Here is an 18,643-nt window from a genome sequence, read left to right on the forward strand (position 1 = left end):
AGCGTTCAGCCTACAAACCTTCAACCTACAATATATTTTACCATATATTTTACCATGAACTTTACTTGAGTGAATGACAAAAGGTGAAATACATCAGACATCTCCATGATGGAAAGCTCTGAGATAACACAGGGAGAATTTTTTAAAAAGATGTATTTAATTACCTCTGGTTCATCTTGCCAGTTGATGTTAACCTCTCCATCAAATCCTTTCAGAGTCAGCCCCAAACCTCGCCTTCCTTTCTGCTGGGAGGCCTCAACTATCTCTTGTCTCCCCTGGCCGTATTTTCCAAGTCCTTCACCTTCTCGAAAGCCCATCTTGGCCTATAAGAATGCAGAAAATATTTTTTTAGTAAAATCTAGTGGATTTATATACTTCACTCTGTGCTTAAATTGAAGGTCAGCAGAATCAATGAGAGTACACTGGACTATTGTGATTGAGAGTATTGAATATACTTCATGATTCTCACAGCACACCTTTTAAGTTCTCCCTTCTGAATCACTGATAATTGGGATAATGAAACTAGATGTACAGAACAGAACATTTAAAAGCAGTGATCATTCTGCAAAATGAGCAAACTGTGAAAAGCTCAGTAATCACCTGTCATTACATTTGTCCAATGTCTTCAAATGTAAGTACTCGCAGATGCTGGCGCAGAGAGTTCTAGAACATGAAAGACTGTTGCTGTGATGATTATCTCTTATACATTACACCAAAATAACTAAACCGCAGGTATTGTACTGTTAATGTATCATGAGAAGACAAAGGCCACTGTAAAAGATATCAAAGCTAGGAAACGTTAAAGACAATGAAGTAAAGGAAATCCTAACATGAAATGGACTGACATAACAAAGGAATCACAGGCTTTAGTTTGCTAGGCAGTAATTAATTCATAGGGTCATCATAAATTGGAAGCAGCGCATAATATCTATCACACATGTTTGGGTCAGAAAAACCCAGAAGTTCAAGTGCATGACAGGAAAAACAAATTAAATGCCATCTGTCATAATCTTACAGTTAAAGCTGGGATTTTTCAAATGTATTCCAGGTAACACAGAGCCTTAAAAAATCATAGTCCTTTACTGATGATCTCTGCCTGAACAGTGACAGAAGCACTCAAAATAAAAATTTTATTCTTTGTTCCACCAACCCTCAGGAGAACTTCTATAACTAAGAATTGGACTTCTGCTGTATATTGAGTGCTTCCAACACACAGAGATCATTGGCAAAGGACATAATTTACCATACAATCTCAGCGAGTCAGAACATGATGCCAGACACAAAACCTCAAAAATGATCCCAACACCATCATCAAAGAGGCAGATAAGGGTGAAGCTGTTGTTCTCATGAACAAATTGGCCTGCACACAAAAAGCTTATCAAGATACTCTCAATTAGTGTATCCATAATGTCAGGGAAACTTGTTTATAAAACAATTTGCATCCCACTATTGAGCCCTTCACCATCATCAAATATTTGAAGCTGTAATCATCATCATCATCATCATCATCTTAGAACTGCAAAGCTGAAAAGGAACTATGGGTTATTGAGTCCAGCCCCTACCAAGAAGGCACAAGAGGGAATTTGGTAATATGCCTTCCCCTAGACATGTGAAGCATTCTTCAGCTTCTTGCTTCTTTCAGAAAGAGTTGTCACATAACTGTCCTCTACCTTGTGATTAGTTTTCACAGTATATGCAGGCTATTGCTGGAGCTACTGCATCTGGAATACTGAATGAGAGATAGTAGTCCAGCCTATAATCTATCGGGTGCTGTTGGGTTTAGTTTACAATTTGAACTATCACCATTTTTGGCTTTAAACCAATTTTATCAAGACTGCATTTCATCCTCCACTTTCAACATCCCACTGGAAGAACCTTATGAATTCTGTTATCTTCCATTCATCAGTACTACTCGCTACAGATAAGCTCTAGTCTATAGCTTTAAGGGACCATGTTCAATACTAGACACAAAAGACTATCTGGCACACAATTCCTGTAGCCCAGATGATATACTTGCATTTCAAATGCAACTGGCATAGTGTGGAGCTGTCAACTGTATCTAGGCTTTGCTGGCCAAAATAATGTTGCTTGGTGTTAGTTAGGCATCCTTCAGTCTCAAAAGACTATGGTAACGTGCTCTGTATGGAGGACTTGTAACAACGTCTGGTGTGGCTGAGGAGGCCAATTTGAGAGTGACAATCCCTTCCACACGGAAGACAAATCCAGTCTGTCCCCTGTCCAGCTCCTTGATTTTGTTGCTTTTGTGACTTCCTCTTTGCCTCGGCCTGCTGTACAAGTGTCTCTTTAAATTGGGAGAGGCCATGATGCACCGCCTGCCTCCAGGCTGAACGCTCAGATGTCAGGGTTCCCCATCTGTTGAGGTCCATTCCTAAGGCCTTCATATCCCAATTGCAGATGTCCTTGTATCGCAGCTATGGTCTCCCTCTGGGGCTCTTTCCCTGCACTAATTCTCCATACAGGAGATCCTTTGGAATTCAACCATCAGCCATTCTCATGACATGCCCAAGCCAATGTAGACATCACTGTTTCAGTAATGTATATATGCTAAAAATTCCAGCTCGTTCTAGGACTACTCTATTTAGAACTTTGTCCTGCCAGGCGATACCAAAAATCCGTCCAGGGCAACGCATGTGGAAGGTGTTCAGCTTCCTCTCCTGCTGTGCACAAAGGGTCCAGGACTCACTGCAGTACAGGAGTGTGCTCAGGACACAAGCTCTATAGACCTGGATCTTGGTATATGTCACCAGCTTCTTATTGACTCTTTGTGAGTCTAGAGAATATGGTAACTGCTTTGCCAATGCGTTTATCCAGCTCTAAAGACAGTGTGTCAGAGATCGTTCAGCCAAGGTACACAAAGTCATGAACAACCTCCAATTCTTGTGTGGAGATGGTGATGGAGGGAGGTGAGTCCATGCCCTGGCCCATGACTTGTGTTTTCTTCAAGCTGATTGTTAGTCCAAAGTCTTGGCAGGCCTTGCTAAAATGATTCATGAGTTGTTGGAGGTCTTCAGCACAGTGAGCAACAATGGCTGCATTATCTGCGAAGAGGAAGTCCCATATGCATTTCAGTTGGACTTTGGTCCTCACTCTCAATCTAGAGAGATTAAAGAGCTTTCCATCTGATCTAATCCGGAGATAGACACCTTCTGTTGCAGTTCCAAAGGCATGCTTCAGCAAAAAAAAGATCCCAAAAAGGGTTGGTGCAAGGACACAGCCCTGTTTCACTCCGCTTCGGATGTCACCAAGCAGTAAGCTCAACATCAGATGTTGAACCATCTGATGTTGAGCTTACTGCTTGGTGTAGTAAGTCACAATAGAGTAGGCACACTGAATCAATGGGGTTTTGGTGAGTCAACTCCTCCATAAGATCCACTGATTCAAATGGTCCTACTTTATCTTGATTTAATTTGGGATAGTTGCAGTTAGAGGAGGTCTGTTTGAATGAATGGAACTGATGGAGGAGTTGGTTCACCAAATCCCCACTGATTCAATGGGCCTACTCTAGAGCTACTTACATAATTAAGCAACAGGATTTTGGCTGCTGTTTCTTCATCTGAATTTCTCTCTCTCCTTCAGTATCTTCACTACTACATCATTATTCACTCGTACAAGAAGTCTTGCTAATGCAGTGGTTGTTGACCCAACTCAGGCAAGGTTTTACATAGTTTAATTTCAATGCCTTCTGAAAAATGAACAAACAAATTCAAGTTGGCTCCAACACTCTTGCAAGCAGTTGCAGTTGTAATTAACTATCTCAAGGACCAAATCTGAGGCCTTAAAGCAAAAAGCAAAGCATGCTGCTTATATACCATCCCATACTGCTTCAAGCACTCTCTGGGTGGTTTACAAGTTAATTATGCAGGCTACACATCCCCCCCCCCCACGAGCTGAGTATTCATTTTACCGACCTTGGAAGGATAGAAGGCTAAGTGACTCTCGAGCAAGCTACCTGGGATTGAACCCTGGGTTGTGAGCACAGTTTAGGCTGCAGTACAGCAGTTCAACCGCTGCGCCACAAGGCTCTTAACCATGTGGAAACAAAGAAATTACCCTGTTTCTGATGGTGAGAGGCCATTCCCTGCCCTTTCACAAACAGCTCTTATCAGTCATGTTCTCATCACTAACACGTTTTCCATGTGATGATATGAACCTTATACTTCTATGCTGCTTCCATGTATTTCTCTAAGCCATCCAGCTCAGTTATAACCTCAGTTCTCTGATATAACACATAAAGAATCTCTTCCTTTACTTTGATCATTAAACCTTCAGAAGCAGAAATTTTATCAGGGTTATTCAATTCAGAATCTATCCTTTCCAACAGTTTGGTTGGCAGCGCTTTAATCATTTGAGTTTCTACCTCTCAAAGGCTTTGGCCATTCTGGCCCTTATCTTAGAACACAGTACATTCTTGCCAAGTATCAGCACCAAAATATGTATAGCGTAACAGAGATTATATGAAAATAAACACTCTGGAGAAAATTCCTTTTCCCTGATTTTTTAATCATCTTTGAACAGAGCATAGTTCTTATGCTATTATAACTAACAGAAAAAGGCCTAACTACTGGAACTAACAAGAATGTTACATTATGTTTCATTTTGCTTTACTATAACATGAAGCATTAACACTTCTGAGTTGCAACATTTTATGCCAGAAAGCAACATTTATCAACATTCAAGTTGACATGAAAAGGCTTTTCTGAAGAAAAGCATTTAAAATCACTGATGTACAGCAAAGACAACCATCAATCTATTAGATCTAATTTGCTGCAGCTTTTTTTTTCCAATCCAGTTTTACTCAAGTGTTCCCAACATTACTGTCCAAAACTTGGTCTTATGGCATCTGTGGCTGCTGCACCAATGTCATGAGGCATGATAGAAGAGACAGTAGAGATCAGAGAGCAAAGAGAGAACACAGCAGAAGACAGAATGGCAAAGAATTATCAGCACTCTTTTTCTTCTGCTTTTGATCAAGACAAAAGAGAAAGCAAAGTCTGCTGCTTATATACCGCCCCATAGAGCTTGATGTACTTTCCGAGGATTTTACAACTTAATTAAGCAGGCTATACATTGACCCTCGCCCCCCCCCCCAACATGATCTGGGTACTCAGTTTACTGACTTCGGAAGGATGGAAGGCTGAGTCAACCTTGAGCCAATTACCCAAGCTCATCAGGGTCAAGCTCAGGTCACGAACAGAGTCTTAAACTGAAGTACTGCAGTTTAACCTCTGTGCCATAAGGAAGGAGGGCCGATTATAGAGAGGGGCAGAAAGCAATTAAGGCAGTAGAGGATGGAGTTGGAGAGGAGGATGGAAAGAAGAAAATTATGGACAAGATGAACAAGGGAATGCAATGAGCAGCAAATCTTGGGGGGGGGGCAAGATTGCAAATATAACGCTTGAAAACTGTCTGGAAACCAAATCCCTTTCTTAAAATATTGCCCATAGTGGAAAAACAGGATTTTAATTTACAGTGCCTTACTCACTTTTCTCTCTGCTCTACTTTATGATTTTTCTGTTCTTATGATGCTGTCATTCTATTTTTATTGTTTTATTGTTACCATTTACCTATTTACTGCATGTTACTGTGGGCAATATGTGACTAACAAGAAGGGTAACACAATGTTTTGATTAAATAAGTCCATATTTTGTTTGGCAGCATATACTTTTAAAATTGTATGAATTAACTATACACCATCAGAATTACAGCAAGTTTCAGAAAAGTACACCACCTACTTAAAACAAACACTGTTCTACAGGGCTCCTAGTGCTAGTTGAAGAGCCTCGTGGCGCAGTGGTTAAAACGCTGTACTGCAGCTAAAACTGTGCTCACGACCTGGGGTTCAAATCCCAGGTAGCCGGCTCAAGGTTGACTCAGCCTTCCATCCTTCCGAGGTCGGTAAAATGAGTACCCAGCTTGCTGGGGAGGCAATGTGTAGCCTGTGTAATTAAAAAATTGTAAACCGCCCGGAGAGTGCTTGTAGCACTATGGGGCGGTATATAAGTCCAATAAATAAATAAATAAATAAATAAATAAATAAATAAATAAATAAATAAATAAATAAATAAATAAATAAATAAATAGTTGACTGACACAATGGGGAACACAGCATTCATTGTCTAGCAATATTGGGGCCTGGCACACTGATTCCTACTTCACTAAAGAATGTAAGCATGAATGCATATAAAAATGAGCTCCACAGACTCATCACCTCCTAATAACTGGCCATATCTCTTAAGGATAATCCATTCTACACACCAAGAGCAGTGGCTTTAGCACAACTTATCAAAGGTAAATCCTGCATGAAAGTAACTTAGTTGAATTATGTGACAGAACAAGACAGCTGTTCAATTGTTAGTTGAGATTAAGCAGGCACTTGTGAAATTATGCTTCCAAAGGGCAAGATTGGCAAGGACCTAACTGCTCTCAGAAGACCCTAATACTTCATTCAGAGATGTTGTATCTAATGAAGCAGTCTGTAGTCCACGAACACCTATGCCAGCGATGGCAAACCTATGGCACGCGTGCCACAGCTGGCACGCAGAGCCCTTACTGCAGGCACGCAAGCCATACGTCACCAGATCACTACTCCCCCCCCCCCGCAGCCTAACCTGTGGAGGTGGCTGCAGCCGTGGTGCTGGCACTTCGACAGGGGGTGGGACAGGATCCAGAGCAGCTGGCACTGGCAGCAGATCCAAAGTGGGGTCTTGAGGGAGCTCCGTGACCAGGATTCCCCCTTCCGCTGCCACTTCCAGTTCCGCCACGGCCTGTGGCCTGCCAGGGTTCCCCCCCTCCCAGTTTGGGCCCAAAACGGTTCGCCGTCATTGGCCTATGCCAAGGGAAGTGTTTTGTCTTTAAGATGGCACAAGGCTCCCGCTACTGTAACTTGGGCTTTGAATCCTCCCCAAACACAACTCTTACGCAATCCAAGAGACAGTGATGCTACCATTTTTTCCTTGAAAGGCTCTTCTGCTTTTAATAATCATCTAACATCCTGAAAATCAGCAACTGAAGATTTCCTCATCACTTTGTATCCTGGCTAAGAAACACACCATCTGTTTAACATGTAACACAGCTCTTAAAGACCACAAGGGAAGAAGTTCGTCCTTGATTAGGTATAAATCAGAAGGCTCCAGTTATCTGACTGACACAAGCATTACACCATTCCCTCAAAGGAAATCACCACCTCTGCATCTTTTATACTGACCCATTTCAATTTCTACAACCTGCCCCAAAGTACTAAAAACAAAAAGAGAAATCTGTTAAAATAGAGAAACCTTGGAACATGTGATAAATGCCAGAATATTCTCTGTAATACTCAGAAAGCTAGAGTTGAGCTTCTGAGAAAACAATATGCACAGAACACTTCACTAGATTTTCAATTCCTACAAAGGGAAAAATATTTCACTTTAAAATTGTCATTTTTACTCTATTAAATGGATGCACATAGTGCCAGACTTCAACATCTCAAGTGGCTCCCAATGAGGAAATAATCCATTTCTATGTAAATAGATGTTGTATTTCATTGACCTACAAATTCATTTGTGACTATTATGTGCATGTGGGACCAGAAGCACTACAAAGGGTTCAGATGCTTTTCGAGAACATAGGCAGATGCGCTGCTTCTAAAGAATGACAGAATTATGTTATTTTAAAATTCAGATTTCTGGGCTTCCAAATCACTTTGCAATGCCAGCACTAAAGCTAAGAGTGAAGGAAAGACCCTTGCAAATACCAATGTTTATCATTCTAGTAAGTTCAATTTGCATCCTACTCTTCGACTCATATGCCTGCTGCCCAGAAGCGGGCAGAAAAAGCCAAAAATATACTAATGGGCAACATGCATAAGGCAAGCGTATACGAGTCAGTGAGGTCAGCAAACAGTTTTCATCTAGTGACCAGTAAATCTTCTCAAAAAATAAGGTATTTTTACTTTTAAACTACTTTCAGAAATTTCTGCACCTACCACAGCTAGAAACAGGCTGATAAAACCACAGCTACACTCTGTAAACCAAATTTTGCTATTTGCGGCAAGACTCTGACCATAAAAAAATTTACAGTTTCCATGACCAAAATACCACTTTGAACCCATTTTGGCTTAGAGAATTTCCAGAATGGATGGAAAGACAATAGCATATGTATTTTCCCCCAACATAGTTAACTAGAGTGCTCTGGCTTACCATGAGTTTCTGAGACACACTGTTATACATGGAGTAGCGGGAAGATGTGCCCTCCACAAGAGAATCTGCACTGAATTTATTGCTGAATGAACCAAGGACAGGACGCCTCTCGTTGCTCTCATTATCAGACTCACTGCTACTTGTGGAAGATTCTGAAAGCCAAACAGAAGACAGCTTTTCTCAATCATCAGTATCACAACATTGTGTTATTTATACTCTAAAAATGCAGTCAGACTATAGATTTTTCAACCTCGATACGCAGTAAGGAATCTTTGAAGCTTTGAATATTTTGAACTTCAGCTACCAAATGCCTTGGCCTAAACAAACTGGGAAGCAAATCTTTGCTTACTTCATTGTCACTATGAAAAGAACTGGAGTTCTTTGAGTGGTCATCTGTGAATTCACAAAATCCACCCATCCTCCCCTCAGTCTGCCACCCAATTGCTATTTCTATATCATTGGCAATTTATAGTTTTTATTAACGTTAAGGGCTGCAAAAGTTATATACACGTTTACGATTTGAACAAGTGGATACCATGATCAAACTGGATAAGTTTCAAGGTATTTCCATAGAAGATAGACTGTGTGTGTGTGGCAATCCAGTTCTTGAGGATCTGACTCATTATGTGCTTGACTGCTCCTTATATACTAATATAAAAGAAAAATATCTACAGCCTTTTAAAAAGAAAGTGAAAAGCAGGTGTGTCTCAGAGAAAATGAGCTTTTTATTACAATTACACAATATAAATACATGCAATATTAGAGCCTCTATATGTAGATCCAAGTATTTGGAAAATATTTGTGTGTAATTGCACTAATATAACATATTAATTGTATTTTTATTTTGCTATGGTCTCTGGATTACGCAATAAAGATTCTGTCTCTCTGTCTGCTAATTATCCATTCAGACATCTCTGCAAAGTAACATGTTCACCTTTCTTCAACTCCTGTTAACTTACAAAGAGTATTGCAGATTTTTAGAGGTGTCTCGTTCTCATCATGTAGAAGGCAAATGCTTTTTCGATGTCTAAGATGTACAGCAATTTTTTTTTACCTCCAAAGTGATTGGTGGAAAAAACATAGGGAGTGCCAATGATTGATTTAGGTGGAAGTCAGAGACCACTTTAAGTAGGAAGAAAAGATCAAGGAATATTATCACTTTCTCTTTACTGAATTGTAGGAAAGGTGGATCATATCAGAGGGCACACAATTTGCTAGCCCTGCATGCAGAAGTAACCGCAACCAGGAAAAAAAGTTTTGAAAGTCAGCAACCTGAGATCCAAAGTTGTCATGGGCTCGAATGGCATTTTCAAGATTTAATTAAGCACTAAAGTAAATGACCACAGTGGCAGCGAGGCTATGATGTCTAGGTTTTTCAGACCCTTCAAAAACCTTTTGAAGATTGGGTTTCTGAAGAAGTGAGAAGCTACAGAACCTTGAGTTTGATACACAATTGCAGATAGATATACTTTTATAGGGGAGCAAGAAACGGAGAATCACGTGGACTTAGGTGGAAGGTAAGGCTGTTGCATGGACTTTTGAAATCTACAAACTTTCTCCATGTATACTTATAATTATGTCAGGTGGTTCTTTCTTATTACAGAATTCTGCTTAGTTCTGGTGAAAATCTCCATGCTGACAGTCTCAGCCAGGCTAAGTCTGGGTGATGGACTGTCCCCTTGTCCTTTGTAATCAAGTCTGGGATTAATGGTAGGTGATACATATCCAATGCCATGTGCCTGAGAGTCACTAATCAAGGGTGATGTGGCCACCATGAGGCCACTAATATTGCACTGGCCTTGTCCTGAGTTTTACTACTACTCTGTGCAGTAGAGCTATTGAAGAAAAGAGATAAAATCACTTCCATGTCTGAATGTGATGTTTCAAAGTCTATACAAAGGCCAAGATCCAGCAGGAAGTAAAGGTGAAAGCCACATCTTTTTCTGCTTTACCCTTTCAGTCTGCAACGATCAACCAGTCATATATGCATGGAAATACAGTTATGCCACAAATTCTAAGGTATGTTGCGACTGGTGGCATACACTCCACGAAGACTCTGGGTGCTATCAATAGACCAAAAGGAGCACTCTGAACTCATAGATCTTGTCACCCAGAGAAAAATGTTGGAAATGTTAGTGATCCAAGAGGATGGTAATATGGAAATAAGCATCCTTGAGGTCTATCACAGCAAGCCAATCTCATTATTTGAGAAGTGGTAAAACTGTTTATAGTGTCACCACCTTGAGTTTCTTTGTATTTGTGTAAAAGTTCACATCCCACAAGTCTAGAATGGCATTTCGCTTCAGGCTATCTTGATTGTGAAAACCTTTGGCTGTGTGACTGGTGCCTACAGAGAACCAGTATCGGTGAATGCATGGGTCAACTTCAAAAGGAGTCATTGTTTTTCTTCTCTCTGCATCACCTGGTAATGGTAAAGGGGTGGCAGAAACAACCAGTCTGGTTCAGGGAAGAAATATGGTACAGTGTCATAATACTGTAGTAATGAGCCACCTCGGTTTATAGGTGATGATGCTTAGTATGTCTCTTCCCGCAAGGAGGCCCTTTCTCCTTACAGATCAAACCTAAACCAGAGAAGAATGTGTGAGATCATTTTCAGAAACCAAATGACTTACTCAGTCTAGAAGTCTCTGGGAAAGCAGTGACAGCCTGCTTAAAGTTTGCTGGATCAGTTTACTCCATTCTGGAAAATGGCTGAATGCAGAAGAGGAGGCCTGTCCTCACAACATTTCACTAAGAGTGAGTCTTAGTAATACTTAGTAATATAACAAACTATTGCTTTTGTATAACCATTTAGAAAGTACTTAGGTTCTGAGGAGAAAAACAAAGGCTCTAGAGAAGCTCCCAAGCTGTTCTCTAAGTGGCAGCAAAAAGGGAACCGAGGATTATCTACAGAGTAAGAAGCATTTGCACTGGAGAGAGCGAGGACTAACACGTTCTTTAGGCTCTAGAAGGTTCTGAGTATGTTCATGCAGGCATGAAAGGAACCCATATGTGTGATTCGCAGGCACCACAAAGAACAAAAAATCCCCTAACTTTTCTCCCTACTAGTCAAAATTATGGAACTTCTTTTGCACTATTTGTAGTTCAGAAAATTTTGTGAAAAATCTGAAGTCACTTTTGAATAAAAATCCAGTATCTTGAGCAAAAACATCTTAGAAAAATAGTTTTCATGCAAAATATGGATTTGTGCAAAATATAAAATTAGTAATTCTTATAACATGGATCCTGACCATTAAAAAAATCCTGGTCTTCTGACACACTTGCAGGAATGAACAATGTTGCATCAGTTTTCAATTTTTCTAGTGGGTTATCTAGATACATCAGAACATGCACTTCTATTAAGGACATGAATATTCATGAATAGTTGTGACACACTGAATGAAATATATAAAGAAGTTATGGGTGCTGCATTCCAAGATCTTTAGAAAGCCAAAGGCAAATTAGTCCAGATCAACACTGACTGGTGGGTTTCACAGAGGAAGGTTTCTCAGACCTGCCGGAGATGCCAGGAATTGATTCCAGGAATTCTGCAAACAAAGCATGCGTTCCAACACTGATCTATGTTTCTTGAGTTGTGCTGCTAGAAAACTTTTTCAACCTGAATGTAAGGTTAGCTTCAACTATAATTTTTAGAGCCAGGCATAAGGTTGGCAGCTAAACAACTTAAGGTGCTTGAACACATGGAAGCAGTACAACTCCCAGGACTTCATGAATGATGCTGATTACTTGTCTCTATTGAGCCTTAGATCCAGTTATGTGATACAGGCAGTTTTAAGTCAACTGCCTGGGTGATCCACCTAAGTTTCAAACTCAACAGTGGGACTGAGTCCCTATTCATTTTACTAGTGGCTTGGCAATGGTATCCTTCAGAGTCATCTAGTTGGAATGGGACTTTGGGGCACTGTTGAACAAGAGTATCCATTCCTTCTTGATGGGGAGGTTTCAGAAGGTAGTACTGGGAGACTCTATTTGACACTTTGGCCATAAATATTCCATTTTGTCACCCAGCCCTTTTAAAATCTGTGTGATTCTATTCCATTTGCCCCCTCTTTGTCTTTTTTCTTTTAATTTATATCTCAAACATACAAAAGAAAAAGACAATAAACTTTCAAACATGTTTAAGGAGTGTATGTTGTTGTTGTTGTTTAGTCATTTAGTCGTGTCTGACTCTTTGTGACCCCATGGACCAGCGCACACCAGGCCCCCCTGTCTTCCACTGCCTCCTGGAGTGGGGTCAAATTCATGTTGGCAGCTTTGGTGACACTGTCCAACCATCTTATCCTCTGTCATCCCCTTCTCCTCCTGCCTTCACACTTTCCTAACATCAGTGTCTTTTCCAGGGAGTCTTTTCTTCTCATGAGATGGCCAAAGTATTGGAACCTCAGCTCCAGGATCTGTCCTTTCAGTGAGCACTCAGGGTTGATTTCCTTTAGAATGGATAGGTTTGTTCTCCTTGCAGTCCATGGGACTCTCAAGAGCCTCTTCCAGCACCACAATTCAAAAGCATCAATTCTTCGGCGGTCTGCTTTCTTTATGGTCCAGCTCTCACTTCCATACATCACTACAGGAAAAACCATAGTTTTGACTATGTGGACCTTTGTCGGCAAGGTGATGTCTCTGCTTTTTAAGATGCTGTCAAGGTTTGTCATCGCTTTCCTCCCAAGAAGCAGGAGTCTTTTAATTTAATGTCCCCATCTGCAGTGATCATGGAGCCCAAGAAAGTAAAATCTGTCAGATCAAGTGCATTCATTTTGAGTGTATTGAAAAATGTCCAGATGTCATGAAATCTCACCCTAGGCTCATTTCAAGTTGACAGCTGCAAATGGAGCCATCAAATCCTTTTTGCTTTGTCATCACTAACAGCATTTACAGGAGGGGCCAAACCCACAAATATAGGACTGAATTCATTGCTCCATAATGAGTGGAATGCTCTTCCATAACTCAAGATTTATATCATTTGGTGAAGTGATAAACATGTATATGGGTTGAACCATCTATAATCTCAAAGCCACACATCAGTTCACCCCTCTGAGTGGGAAAAGAAAATCTAAATTATAAAACTCTTTCTCACACTTACGTGAGAAACAAGGGTAAATACCCATTACATAGAGGCTGTAAACAGAACTTCTGTATCTGGCCTTCAAATGTCCCTTCTTCCATTACCTTGAGTTGCATGATTACTAAGCTGAGTCTCATCATCTGAAGTGGAACTGAGGGTCAAACCAAGTTCTTCTATTCTTTTCTTCTGCTTCTTCTGGGGGCTACTATATTCAGGTTCTGTTCTTCGCTTCATTTTTACTGCAAGAAATAAACCAAATGTAAAGTGCTTCTAACCAAATCTATAAACACAACATGGCTTCAAAGCAATTAAATATCAAGATTTACTACTCTTACAGATATTTTCAGTACAAAAATATTGGTTTCTTCCATGCATTTCCAAAATTATTTATTTCCAATAGGAAAAAAGTAGGTTACTAAATAATTTCATCCCCACTGTTTATTTTAAAAGAGAGAGCTTGAATAAGTTAATGAGTTTTCTGTTTCTGACACCAAAGTCTGAAGAGGCTTTTCCATAGCTTATTTTTATTCCACTACATCTGTCTTAAATTGAAGGCCATCCCAATTTATTTCAGTTGAACCCACTTAGGCACACTTACAGGGGAAGGAGAGCACAACCCTACCTATGTTTAATTAGAAGACATTTTTGTGCTCACTGAAGATATACAGATAACTTGCATGCAACTGCAGTTTAACACTGCAATCCCAACAGTGAGCAAATCCCAGCAATACAAAAGGATTTAGCTGTCAGATAAACATTCACAGAACTGTGAATCTCTTAATTTATGGATAAACATAGATAGGATTGGGCTGTAGGTATGGCAAATATCACAGAATAGCCCCAAAACACACTCCACAAACATAAAACCATTTTAACGTATTTTGTATGTGACTAAAACTTTTGAGTAAAAAAGGGACTTGCATCAAAAGTCAAAGCATTCAGAAGCCTGAATTAATATTAAGCACAAACTGTGCTTAATATTTTTAAATAATTCAATTGCCAATGTGTGTAGGCATCCTTCAGACTCGAGAGACCATGGTAACGTGCTCTGAATAGAGGTCTTGGAACAGTGTCTAGTGTGGCTGAGAAGGTCAATTCAAGAGTGAAAAACCCTTCCATACTCAAGACAAATACAATCTGTCTCCTGTCCAGCTCCCTGATTGTGCTGGTTTCAGGACTGCCTCTTTGCCTCGGCCTGCTGAACAAGTGTCTCATCAAAATGGGAGAGGCCATGATGCACTACCTGCCTCCAGGCTGAAAGCTCAGATGTCAACATTTCCCACCTGTTGAGGTCCATTCCTAAGGCCTTCAGATCCCACTTGCAAATATCCTTGTATCGGAGCTGTGGTCTCCTTCTGGGGAGCTTTCCCTGCATTAATTCTCCATATAGGAGATCTTTTGGAATCTGACCATCAACCATTCTCATGACATGCCCAAGCCAATGTAGACGTCACTGTTTCAGTAAACAGTAAAATGCCAATAAAAGCAGCATTTTGTAGCATAAGACACATCTCAACAAGTACTTGTAAGAGAGAACTGAAATATATGCCACTGGCTGAATAACACTGTCAGTTGGAGCAGCCAGAGGCTAGAAGTCCAATTTCCCATGCAGCCTTCCAGAAGAGACACTCTATGCAGCCTTGGACAATCTGTATAGTAAGAGCATCTCCCTAAGGAGAGATTGGTATGGCACTTCTGAGTATTTTGTACCTAGAAAACACTGGGGAGGGTTGTCATAAGTCAAAATCAACTTGATGGCATATAACTATAAAATTATCAATCCTGGAGACTGCTTGAATCAGGAGTTGGAATTACCTAGGGCACTGCGTAGAGATCTATGGAACAAATGAGGCCATTCATATTTATCTGTGCCAGGTCTAAACATTTACCATATTTTTCCATTTATAAGACGACCACTCCTCCCTTTTCTAACCCCAAATTAGAAAAAGCAGGGATCAAAGGGCTCCCTCTTTGCTAAGCCCCATCCCTTGGCAAAAGGCAAGGCAAGTGGCTGTCAAAGTGACTGCCACTTTTCCTTGCCTTTTGAGAAGGCACGGAGTTTAGCAAAAAGGAAGGGAGCAATGACTCCACTTCCTTTCCGCTAAGGCCAGCATCCCTTGCCTTTTGAGAAGGCATGGAGCTTAGCAAAAACAGAGCAACGACTCCCCTTCCTTTTTGGGAAGCCCTGCCTCCCTTGCCTTTTGAAAAGGCACAGAGATTAGCAAAAAAGAAGGGAGCAACTCCTCCCCTTCCTTTTGCTAAGCCCTGTGCCTTCGCAAAAGGCAGTGGTAAAGAGCTGCCTTCTGTGTATAAAACGACCCTTAACTTTTTCTCAATTTAAGGGAAAAATGTCTTTTTATACACAATAAATACAGTAAATAAAGGAAGGGAGAGGTCAAAGCAAACAAAGCTGTGGTGTTATGAGATTTCTAGGTTAAACAATTCCTCACCAAGCAAAATAGTAGGCTATTTTAAAATAGTAGTATTATTTTGGAAGACTACAGGTTGAACTTTTCTGTGATAAACGTTTACAGTACAATCTCCTCTTTCGGTGTGAGTCTAAGACTACTGTAGTTTCTATGGACGGAAAAGAGCAGATACGGATTAAATGGTTTTCAATGCATTCCTATGGGAAATGCAGATTCAACATAAGAACTTTTCAACTTGAGAACCACCTTCCAATACGGATTAAGTTCTTAAGTAGAGACCCCACTGTATAGTGCTGTGAACACATTTCTTAACTTATGAGCTGATATTTTCTCTTGTCGTTCTGCAATAGTATAAAACAGCAAATTCTACACACTAGGCAAGAGACCTTGTTTTGTCTTATTCTCCTCCAGGCTGCCGGCTTCCTGGCCTGGGCCCAAGGAATGGCTGTCGGCAGCTACGGCTGGCAGGGAGGACGAGGCTGCTGGTGGTGGTGCTGGTGCCGCCTGCTGCTTCAGTGGAGGACCCTTGCCTGGTTCCTCCAGGGCCCCCTAAGAGCAGGTGTAGAAGGCCCGGGCCATGGCAACAACGTGCCCAGCCAGAAACTGGAGCAGTCGGGTGGCAATCAAGGTGAAATGGGGACACTTCTGCGCCATGCGCCGACAGACATCCAAACCGTCACCACTCACTGCTGTGACACTGGCCTGGCTGAGGTGTGCCATATTCCCGAGCTACCGGGGAGGGGGGTTGCAGAGCCATGTCATCCTGCCGCCGCAGCTGCCTCAGGACGAAAAAGGCTCCTCAGCCACTGCTGCCCCTTGAGCGTGTTGCCACGCCCACAGAGGCCCCCTAAACTACTGCCAATTTCTAGATCTTTCATTATACCTGAATTACATCTGAGACTTTATTGTGAAGATGTACACAGTTCTCAATGACCTGCTTAATTTCCTAACTGAAAGAGCAGGACACTACCACAATATTCTCTTATTTACAGTTGATTAATCAGTACTTCAAAAAGTTATTTCAGGAAAACAAGCATTTTTCCGAGGAAAAACACAAAGTGTTCTAAACCAAAAAGATGGGAGTTGAATTCAGACACCAGTACTGTACGAAATATTTACGTTTACCAAAGATCCAAAGAGGAGGGAAGTAAGTCATTCACTCCCGGAATAACCTTACTTGAGTATTAGAGCCAAAATGAGTGGGGTGCAGAAAAATGACCAAGTGACATAGGAACAGTGATTGCGGGAGGATGGACCGCTTATGTATAAACAAACATCCTTACTCCCCTCTAGTTCAACGGGACTTACATTCTGGAAAGGATTCCAGGTCAAGTTATAAAAACAGTAACGGCACGCAAGCCTGAAGTGGATAAGGGGCAGAAGGTGAGAGTGTGTGTCAGGGAAGAGGCCTGAAGCTTAGAGGAGGGAGAGGAATGGAGGGGCCGTGCCGGCAAGTGCTCCGTTTGCAAGTGGAAAGGCCAAGGCCCGCCAAAAGATCTAACGGGGGTCGAAAGAGCTTGGCCGAAGGAAGAGGGGGAAGGGGCGATCGATCAGTGTGGGGGACTGTCCGTGTGAGGAATAAACAGGCGGCGAGACTAGGCAAGCATCATGGAAAGGCAAAGAGCGTGACGGGAGGTAGACCGAGGCAAAGGGCCCACCGCACCCCAAAGCTGGCTGCCTGGCTGGCTCTTCCCACCTTGTCTGCTGCGCTCACGAGGGGAAGGGGCAAGGGAGCTCTGCCGGACCGAGGAAGGTAGGAAGGAAGGAGCAGCGGGGCTTCTTGCCGTCCGAAACGGGCCCGGCCTTGAGAGCAACAGACCGCCCAACGCCAATCCGCCAAATATCAGTTTCGTTTCCCAGCAGCCTCACAGGGGACGAGGCGCTCAGTAATGACGCAAAGCCCTGGCGACGGGGAAAGAGAGATGACTACAGCGGCGGCTCTTCTTCCGCCTGCTGCGCCCCCTGGTGCCCGGCGAAAGAAAGGGAAGGAGTGGGGCGGAGGGACGTAAAACTAAGCTCCTTTTGAGAAAAGAAAAATTTGACTGAGCTTCCCGGGCAGGCTTAGCAGAACTCTTCTTCCAAAATATCCCAGAGCACAGCCCTTTTGTCTCTGTTTTCTATAAAGTGATGTAACCATCATCATCATCCATACCACACCCTTAATATTCTAGGCTGGTTCATAATGGCAAACAGACTCTACTCCACCTGAGGTACAATGGTCTGAATTGGATTTTTGTTGATCACACAGTGCAAAAGAGAATGCGAATCAGACCATCCTTTTCTGCCACCAGGTCCGAATTGCCTCCTCTGTGACGGGGCTTCTACAGTTTTCAACTGGGAACAATTCAGTGTTTTCCCTGTGATCATTTGTTTCTTTTTACAAAAGGACACGGTATGACTCTGGCTGGTGTTCTGGTGACACACTAAGCTGAGTGTGATATTTTGGGACAGCAGGAACACTCACCCAGGGATCTGTCTCCCTAGTGTCTTCTCCAAAAAAACTACTTTAAATTAACAATTAGGTCTGTAGTGCTGAATCACTTCATTGATACATTAGTTTAGTGCTAGGCCATCTGTTCACAGATAAAACTAAAGGGGAAAAAAGGAGAGCTGGGGATTAGCCAGTGACTAGTATCCAAGGAAGGAGGGGTGTGGGTGTGCAGTGCATGTCCCTGAAGGCAGTTTGGAAAGCAGAGAATAACTAACACATCTCCCCAGTGGTTGCTTCCAACTCCAATCAAAGTGCTGACTTGACTTTTCAGCCCCTTCACAGCTTGGGACCCAGATACCAGGACTGTCCGTTCCAGTTTGAGACTATGCCCATGTTAAGATGTTTCACCCCAATGATGCTTCATCTTCGTAGATTGACTGATTCCTCCCCTCAAGTACCTAGAATAAAGGACAACTGAAATTTGCTGAGTCATATCTATGCATAC

The 18,643-nt window shown here is 41.8% G+C and overlaps 1 protein-coding gene across 2 annotated transcripts in view; it reads right to left on the reverse strand.

The window, feature by feature from the left end:
• CMTR1 (cap methyltransferase 1) overlaps positions 1-17,611 on the reverse strand; it is a 52,842-nt gene extending 35,231 nt beyond the window's left edge. The window contains exons 1-4 of one of the 2 annotated variants that reach the window (XM_020785040.3): positions 17,404-17,611; positions 13,383-13,517; positions 8,199-8,350; positions 165-323 (exon numbers count right to left, since the gene is read on the reverse strand). In XM_020785040.3, the coding sequence (XP_020640699.3) occupies positions 165-323; positions 8,199-8,350; positions 13,383-13,512 (441 nt within the window). In that variant the 5' untranslated portion in view covers positions 13,513-13,517; positions 17,404-17,611. Of the gene's footprint in view, positions 1-164; positions 324-3,536; positions 3,657-8,198; positions 8,351-13,382; positions 13,518-17,403 lie in introns of those variants that run through there. The other variant, XM_072991618.2, reaches the window with a different exon arrangement.
• Positions 17,612-18,643: the final 1,032 nt, after the last annotated feature.

This window comes from Pogona vitticeps, chromosome 1 (assembly GCF_051106095.1).
Source record: "Pogona vitticeps strain Pit_001003342236 chromosome 1, PviZW2.1, whole genome shotgun sequence".
In the NCBI taxonomy this organism is placed as follows: Eukaryota; Metazoa; Chordata; class Lepidosauria; order Squamata; family Agamidae; genus Pogona; species Pogona vitticeps.